This window comes from Gopherus flavomarginatus, chromosome 2 (assembly GCF_025201925.1).
Source record: "Gopherus flavomarginatus isolate rGopFla2 chromosome 2, rGopFla2.mat.asm, whole genome shotgun sequence".
In the NCBI taxonomy this organism is placed as follows: domain Eukaryota; kingdom Metazoa; phylum Chordata; order Testudines; family Testudinidae; genus Gopherus; species Gopherus flavomarginatus.
In genome coordinates this window covers 176,944,667-176,953,947 of record NC_066618.1, presented here as the reverse complement: position 1 = coordinate 176,953,947, position 9,281 = coordinate 176,944,667, and the positions used below count along the sequence as shown (strand labels likewise).

The 9,281-nt window shown below is 45.6% G+C and overlaps 1 protein-coding gene across 1 annotated transcript; it reads right to left on the bottom strand.

Moving 5' to 3' along the window:
- Nucleotides 1-6,907: 6,907 nt before the first annotated feature.
- On the bottom strand, nucleotides 6,908-9,014 carry LOC127044972 (troponin T, cardiac muscle-like). The gene is made up of 2 exons (XM_050940314.1): nucleotides 8,638-9,014; nucleotides 6,908-7,650 (listed from the first exon to the last, which is right to left on the bottom strand). Exons 1-2 carry the CDS (start codon nucleotides 8,816-8,818, stop codon nucleotides 7,196-7,198), a joined length of 636 nt encoding a protein of 211 aa, XP_050796271.1. The 5' UTR covers nucleotides 8,819-9,014; the 3' UTR covers nucleotides 6,908-7,195.
- Nucleotides 9,015-9,281: the final 267 nt, after the last annotated feature.

The window sequence follows — 9,281 nt, the reverse complement described above, 5'->3', positions numbered from 1 at the left end:
CCTTGCCCTGCCCCGCCCTTCCTCTGATACCCCACCCCTGCCCTGCACCTTGTCTGAGGCCCTTCCCCAGTTAACTCTATCCTCCTCCCTCTGTCCCTCACTCTCTCCACCCTCAATCACTTGCTCATTTTCACCTGGCTGGCTCACAGGGCTGGAGTGCAGGAGGGGTGATGGCTCTGGCTTGGGGTGCAGACTCCAGGGTGGGGCCAGAAATGAGGTGTTCAGGGTGTGGGAGGGGGCTCTGGGCTGGGACAGGGGGTTGGGGTGAAGGGGGGCTCTGATGTAAGCCTGGGGTTGAGGGATTTGGGGTGGAGGTGGCTCTGGGCTGGGGCTGCAGACTCTGGGGTGGAGCTGGAAATGAGCAGTTGGGGGTGTAGGAGGGTGCTCTGGGCTGGGACTGAGGGGATTGGAGGTCAGGAGGGGGCTCTGTGCTGGGGCGAAGGGTTGGGGCTCAGGGGAAGGTCTCTGACTGGGGGTGCGGGCTCTGGGGTGGGCCGAGGAATAAGGGATTTGTGGTGCAGGAAGGTGCTCCAGGCTGGGATCAAGGGGTTCAGAGGGCAGGAGGGGGATCAGAGCTAGGACTTTGACTGGGGCCCAGGAGGCAGTCAGGAGTACAGGCTCCAGGCAGCGCTTACCTAAAGCAGCCAGCATGTCCCCCTTCCGGATCGTACACAGAGGCACCTCTGCACGCTGCCCCCTCTGCAGGCACCACCCCTGCAACTAGCATTGGCAAAAAACACTATTTTCTCCAGCCTATTTCTGAGAAACAGCTGAACTGGTTTTGCTGAAATTTTCTTTAGGGGGGAGAGGGAAAAAAATCAGCCTGGGCAGACACCCAGAATGGAAAATTTCAGTGTGAACAGTTAGAGTTTGGCAAAGGCATGAACAACTGAAAAAGGGTTCTTATAATGGAAAGTGACAGGTAACTTTAATTATAGGTGTTGCTAACTATCCATAATATGATATACAAACAAATACAGACAGTGTATGTAGTTACGGGTGAATTGGATATGAACAAATAAGAATCAGCCCCAACCTACCCTCATACCTTGAGCGAAACCTAAAAATACAGGTTCAAAAATGTTCTCTCTGAGGCTTGTGAAGAGAGGATCTTAAAAGAAAGTAACTTAAAACTGGAGCTGGTGTTTCAACAAAACACTTTTTTGAGAGAATCAACATTTTTCAGAGAAGTGTGTCAGTGTTCACAAAACTTCTGCTGGCAAGCTCTCCCCAGTCCAGGATGAAATTTTGGGTCAAATCCAGAAAAAGACAGTCCCCACACACACCTGCAGGCAAGAGCCCACTGGCTAGGATACTCACCTTCAATGTAGGAGATCCAGCTCTTAATCCCCACTCTACCTGCTCTGAAGCAAGGATTCAAACCTGGGTGTCCTACATCCCAGGTGAGTGCCCCAACTATTGGCTATTCTGAGCTTGCTCTCTCTCTCTCTCGTTTTTTCATTAAAATTTTGAAAGAAGTTGGGGGTGACAACTGTGAAGAATACTCATATAAAAGTGTGTGTGTGTGAAAAATATATAAATGACTGATGTCACTTTTAAACTTATATGCTAGATATATTTGGTAATGAGATGCCTGCAGTTATTGAGTTATGAACACATGTTGTGACTTGCAAACTGTAAAAATCCTACCGTTGCTGTTTTATTTGCTAGGCAGATATCTTCTTTGATCAGTTTGCTCAGTTTATAGGAACATTGCAAATGTTCTCTAATGTTACATAATACTGAAAGAAAAGATACAAATCCCTGTAACTGCTGGGGATATAAATAGCAGAACACAGTGCTCAGGTGCCCAGACAAGATGCCTAGAAGGGCACGTTCATATTTTTGAGTGAGTCTCATTGCTTGTACAATACACATTTCTATTTATATAATAATAATGAAATATATTCTATTTAAAATAAGCCGAGCCTGCCTAAACAATGCAATTTAGGAAAGACCAGTTGGCACTTGTTTAAACTGACAACTCTATTCCAAAAGTACTGCTTTGTGCTTGAGTTTGCATGATCTTATTTGAATTTTGTCATTATTAGTTTTTTGGAATTAACTCCTGTCAAGTCTCTCCCTCATTTTCAAGAAAAAAAATTAAAATAAAATCCCCCAATACACAGTCTCAGACTCCAAACATCAGTTTTATTAGTCAGCACAGATTACTTTGAAAAAAATCAGAAATATCTGCCAGGGATGACTGATAAAAGAGTTATATAAATGCCATGTCTTTGTAAGTAAAAGCACCAGTGAACACACATGTTAAAACCATGGCCATTCTCACAACAGGTTAAAAACAATAGGGCCAGTAAAAAAAAGAAAAGAAAAGAATAAATTTAATAAACTTTTCATTTATTTAAGGGCGCTTTTAAAAAGTATATTGGTTTTAGTAATGTTTTATTCATTTTCTAAACATCTGACAATATATATCTTATAAAGTTTATTTACTTTTACCATGGGTCAAATTCCAATTGAAATTAGTTTAGCCTCCTAGATCAGTGCACACTAATTTACTTTTACACCAAGATGCTGATACATCATTTCCAGAGGTGCTAATATTGAGACTTATACAACAACAAAGGAAGAGTGATATCTCCTGAGCACGGCAGCTGATTGTTAGGCAGTATCCACATTCCTAGGGTTGGTTCTATGCCTTTTCAGGATGGTTTCAGGAAAGAAATCTCCACCTGTCACAAAGCATTTGGGGGCATGCTGTTCTTTACTTATACTTCTAAAGTATAGGTGCACATACTATACTTCTTCCTTTTTTAGATTTTGGAGGGGAATTCTAGATTCTTGCTGCATGATAGTCTAAATGGTGAAGGTGAGAGTTAAGTAACTATCTCCTCAGCCAGGTTAGGTCATTGATGTCCTAAAATGAAATTTGGTCTCCCTTATGCATTGCTCTCTTCCTTCCCTCCAGCTCAGCAATTCATATAGTCCTCTCTCTGTAAATACCGTCTCCAAAATGATTGCCAGTGACACTAAACTGGGAGGAGCTGTAACTATTACTGAAAATAGAAAAATAATACAAATGGACAAAGATTAGAAACATTAAGCAGAAATCAACGAAACTTGGGACAGTACCAAGTTCTTTAATGGGATGAAGAAAACTGATGAGCAGCAACACACTAACTGAGAACTTATGTGAGAGAGGATAACAAACTAGACATAAGTTTTCAATGGGAGGAAAAATAGCCAATACAATTTTTAGGCTACGTACACAGGTATATCACTCATGGCACAAAGAAAAAGTAATCCCTACATACGTTATATGGCCTTCATGAGATATAGTGCTCATTTCTGTGTATCTCTCTCCTTGGAAAATACTGACAAACTGGGAAACGTTCAGAGAAAATTCACAGGGCTGATCAGGGGGCTGGACAGGCTGATGTACAAGGATTAGTTAAAACACATGAATATGCAGTTTGAATCAATATTTAGAGCATCCCAATTCAGCAAAATGCCTTTAAGCACATACTTATTTTCAAACATGTGAACAGTCCCATTGAAGTCAATGGGACTACTCACATGCTCAAAGTTAGGCACATGCTTAAGTTCTTTGCTGGATTGGGGCTCGAAACCCCAAGAAGGAAGAGGAAGAATTTGCAGGAAACTCCATTATTTTGACCTGGTAGATTTTTCCCACTCACTAAACCCGCAGTTAAATTAAAACAACAATCACCCAAACACTCACTGACCCTTTTGACGCATTAGGATTAGAATCAGTTAAGTATCCTTTAGTTAAAATTAAACACTGCTCTGATCTGAAGAGTTAATAAAAGCAATGAATTAAAACTGTTGTATTGCTACTCCTGAATCATGTGGCTTCTCCTATGGCATACACACAAATATCTTTATAAAAGCTGAAAATCCAATATGCTATCTCCTTTCAGCTATTCGCACTACTTGTATTTAGTACTGTCTACTCCTATTTTAGTGAGCCATTGAGCTGTCGTAACTTTGAATACTGAGCTATGCAAAACCATAGATGGGGCTTTGTATGCTTCTAAAACAAACCAGGATGCATAAATCCTTAGAGACTTTGTGTAGGGATTTATGGGAAAATATCACATTGCTGCATTGATAGGCTGTTTATTTACAGCCTGATCCTGAAAGGGCTTTGAATGAAGTTCTTTTCACTTCACTGAGAGTTCTGTTGTGGAACTCATGTAGGACTTGATCCTTTATCTAACTTTCCTTCTTGTATGTAGACTTCTAAGTGCTCTCCCCATCCACTGTACTGTTTGTGGAGGAAATAGGATCAGGAACAAATGGAGTCTATGTAAAATTTATGTCAGTGTGAAAAGGATCCCCAAACTCCCTGCAAACCTTACTCTGACCCCAAACATTGGTGCCAAATTTTCAAAATAGTTTTTAAACTTGAAAGCCTCAAACTTCAGATTTGTTTGCACATGCAGTAGTTCCATGCACAGACTTAGACATTACTAAAGCATCAACTACCTCACATGCTCCCACTGACATTATCTGCATGTGCAAATGTGAGGCTTTGTATCTGCAAGTGTTCATGAACACATAAACACATGTTTAAATCTATCCCTTTTCTTAATTTTAAGCATGTGCTCAAGTGCCATGGGAATCAATGGGTCTTAAACACCCTCCTTAAATAGACATGGGTGTGACGGGTTCTGCCTGGGGTGCCACCTGGAGCTGGGACACCCCTGAGCCCTCTGACACACCAGCCTGGGCTCCCTCTCACACTGTGCTGCTGTGAAAAGCTGCAGACCTGCTCCCGGTCCTACACTTTCTCCAGCATTCACGCACATAGGGACATACCCAGCTGCAGTTACATGCAGGCACCCTGGCCAGCCACTGCATGAACCAACAATAGAGAGACTACATCCAAAATAACCACCAGCTTCCCAGCCTAGGAACTCCCCCTCCCCCGCCACTGGAGTATAAACCCAAAATTATACCATCTTGCACTGCATTAGGAACTGCACTGCATATGCTCATAGAGTTTGCCTCTCCCTCAGTGTGGAGAGGAAATGCAAAAGCCCCCTGAGCTAAGATGCCGAAGCACTTCACTCCAAACTTACTGGTTTAGATTAAAATATCAAATAAATTTATTAATGACAAAAAGATAGATTAAGTGATGACAAACAGATCAAAGCTGATTACCCAGGAAATAAACAAAAACGCCAACAAAGGGTACGTCTACGCTACAGCATAATTTCGAATTAACTTAAACCGGTTTTATAAAACAGATATTATAAAGTCGATTGTATGCATCCACACTAGGCACATTAATTCGGCAGTGTGCGTCCATTGTCCTAGGCTACCATCGATTTCCGGAGCGTTGCACTGGGGGTTGCTATCCTGTAGCTATCCCATAGTTCCCGCAGTCATCCCTGACCCTTGGAATTCTGCGTTAATACCCCAGTGCCTGATGGGGCAAAAATCATTGTCGCGGGTGGTTCTGGGTACAGCCTCACCCCTCCCTTCCTGAAAGCAGCAGACAGCCATTTCGCGCCTTTTTTCCTGGGTGAACTGAGCAAACGCCATAGCACAGCAAGCATGGACCCTGCTCAGCTCAATAGCGCGATCGTGGACGTTGTAAACACCTCACGCATTCTCGTGCTGTCTATGGTGAACCATGAATTGCAAACGCAGGAGAGGAGGAGGCAGCTACGGCAGCGCGGCGATGAGAGTGATGAGGACATGGACACTGATTTCTCCCTAACCTCGGGCCCCCGCGCTTTGGAGCTCCTGCTGGTAATGGGGGAGGTTCTACCCATTGAATGCCGATTTTGGGCCCGGGAAACAAGCACAGACTAGTGGGACAGTATAGTTTTGCAGGTGTGGGACGATTTGCAGTGGCTGCGAAACTTTCGCATGCCTAAGAGCACTTTCTTTGAACTTTGTGACTTGCTTTCCCTTGCCCTGAAACGTCATAATACCAAGATGAGAGCAGCCCTCACAGTGGAGAAGCGAGTGGCAATAGCCCTCTAGAAGCTTGCAACGCCAGAGAGCTACCGGTCAGTCGGGAATCAATTTGGAGTGGGAAAATCTACTGTGGGGGCTGCTGTGTTGCAAGTAGCCAAAGCAATCATTAAGCTGCTGCTACGAAAGGTTGTGACTCTGGGAAACGTGCAGGTCATAGCGGATGGCTTTGCTGCAATGGGATTCCCTAACTGTGGGGGGGGCGATAGATGGAACCCATATCCCTATCTTGGCACCGGAGCACCAGGGCACCCAGTACATAAACCGCAAGCGATATTTTTCAATGGTGCTGCAAGCACTGGTGGATCACAAGGGATGTTTCACCAACATCCACGTGGGATGGCTAGGAAGGGTTCATGACGCTCGTGTCTTCAGAAGCACTGTTCTGTTTAAACGGCCGCAGCAAGGGACTTACTTCCAGGACCAGAAAATAACAGTTGGGGATGTTGAAATGCCTGTCGTTATCCTGGGTGACCCAGCCTACCCCTTAATGCCATGGCTCATGAAGCCATACACAGGCAGCCTGGACAGTGGTCAGGAGCTGTTCAACTACAGGCTGAGCAAGTGCAGGATGGTGGTAGAATGTGCATTTGGCCGTTTAAAAGCCCGCTGGCGCACATTACTCACTCGCTCAGACCTCAGCCAAACCAATGTCTCCTTTGTTATTGCTGCTTGCTGTGTGCTCCACAATCTCTGTGAAAGTAAGGGGGAGACCTTTATGGCGGGGTAGGAGGCTGAGGCAAATCACCTGGCCGCTGATTACGTGCAGCCAGACACCAGGGCGATTAGAAGAGCTCACCAGGAAGCGGTGTGCATCAGATAAGCCTTGAAAATGAGTTTCATCATGGGCCAGGGTACGGTGTGACTGCTGTGTTTGTTTCCCCTTCATGAACCTCCCCCCCTTTATTGACTCCTCCTGTAAACAACCCACCCTCCCCCTTCGATTACAGCTTGCTTATGGAAATCAAGTCACTATCATTTAAAAAGCATGTATTCTTTATTAAAAGTCATTCCCTGTAAGCAACCCACCCTCCCCCTTCATTTAAAAAGCATGTAATTATAAAAAGAGGAAGAGAATTAACAAGGTATCCCGGGAGTGGTTTGGGAGGAGGATAGGAGGGAAGGAAAAGCCAATTAAGCACATTTCAATGTAATGACAGCCTTTTGGTTGGACTGTCCACGGGGGTGGAGTGGGCTGGTGCACAAAGCCTTTCCCCACGCGTTCTTACACGTCTGGGTGTGGAAGGTATGGAACATAGTGAGTACTGAGGGTGGTTAAACATGGGCTGCAGCAGCACTCTGTGACCCCGCTGTCCTCTTGAAGATCCACCAGACATTGGAGGATGTCAGTTTGATCACGCAGCAGCTCCAGCATTGCATCCCGCCACCACTGATCTTCCTGCCTACACCTCTGATCTTCCTGCCGCCACCTCTCATCTCGAGCGTCTCTCCTATCCTCACGTTCGTCCCTCCTATCCTCACGTTGGTCCCTCCTGTCCTCACGTTCACTGGCATCCTTCCTGTACTTTGCTACCACGTCCTTCCACTCCCTCAGATGAGCTCTTTCATTGCGGGTTACTTCCATGATTTCTGAGAACATTTCATCTCGTGTCCTCTTCTTCCTCCGCCTTCTCTGGGCTAGCCTTCGGGATGGAGTAGGGAGGCTTGAAAAATGTGCAGCTGCATGAGTGGGGGAAAATAGTGATAGAATGATTATAAAAGATACATTTCACAGAACAATGGTTATACTCTTTCACAGTGAACAACACTATTCACCTTACATAGCACATGTGATTTCACTACAAGGTCGCATTTGGATTCTTTTAGTACTGAGTGCCTGCGGCTCTGGTGTAACAGATCAACACAGACGCAGGTCCGGGCATCACAATTCAGCTTGCATGCGGTCATGGTAAGGCATATAAAGAGGCATATAGCTTCTCCCTGTGCTGCTTCTTTCCTCTTGACAAGGAGCAGCAGACGCCAAACCCTAACCCTAACCCAATCCAATTCTCTAGAATTGCTTTACCCCTCCCCACACCGCATGGCTGGTATAATGGAAGATCACTGCTAATCACTCCCCTTTCTCCTCCCACCCACCTCCACCGCGTGGCTGGTAGCTGGGAAGATTCCTGCTGGCCAAACGCTAAAAAGCTCAGTGCCAATAACCCCCCTCTCCTCCCCCCGCTTGGCTACCTGCAAGGAAGGATTTCTTTTAAGCAACAGGCAAGCAGCCCAGTAGGAGCTTAATAAAAGTCCTTAATTTCAACCAGGTTACCATGAACGATATCACTCTGCTGAGGATAACAGAGCGAGATAAAGAACGGATGTTTCTTGAATGCCTGCAATCACCGGGACCATACGCAGGTAGGCTTTGTCATGCAATGACATCCGATTACTTGCTACATGCATGGCGTGGTAATGTGTCCTACCATGGTGGACGGAACAAGGCTGCCTTGCCCAGAAACCTTCTGCAAAGGCTTTTGGAGTACCTCCAGGAGCCCTTCATGGAGATGTCCCTGGAGGATTTCCGCTCCATCCCCAGACATGTTAACAAACTGTTCCAGTAACTTTAATGCCTGCTAATGCATGCCAAGCCCTCATGGCAAATCAATCATTAAAAAACACTTGCTTTTAAACTATTTTTTATATTTACAAAGGTACAGTCACCAGAGGTCACTTCCATGGCTTCACTGTCTGGGCTAGTGGTTTGGGAGGGCTGGGAGGGTAATTCCGTCTGGGTCACAAAAAGCTCCTGGCTGTTGGGGAGAATGGAGTGCTGTGTGCTCTCTGCAAGCTCTTCCTCTTCTTCCTCCTCGTCATCTTCCCCCTCCGCTGAATCCTCATCCATGGGTGAGATTATAACCCCCACCTCGGAATCCACGGACAAGGGTGGGGTAGTGGTGGCGCAGCCCCCTAAAATTGCATGCAGCTCAGCGTAGAAGCGGCATGTTTTTGGCCCTGATCCAGATCTGCCGTTTGCTGCTTTGGTTTTCTGGTAGGCTTGTCTGAGCTCCTTCACTTTCACTCTGCACTGCACTGAGTCCCTGGTGTGGCCTCTCTCCCTCATGGTACCGGAAATTTTTTCAAAAAGTTTTTTTCATTTCGTCTTTTGGAACGGAGTTCTGTTAGCACTGAATCCTCTCCCCATATAGCAATAAGATCCAGTACCTCTCGTGCGGTCCATGCTGGTGCTCTTTTTCTATTCTCAGGAGACTGCATTGTTACCTGTGCTGATGAGCTCTGCGTGGTCACCTGTGCTGATGAGAGCTCCACGCTGGCCAAACAGGATATGCAATTCAAAAGTTCACGGG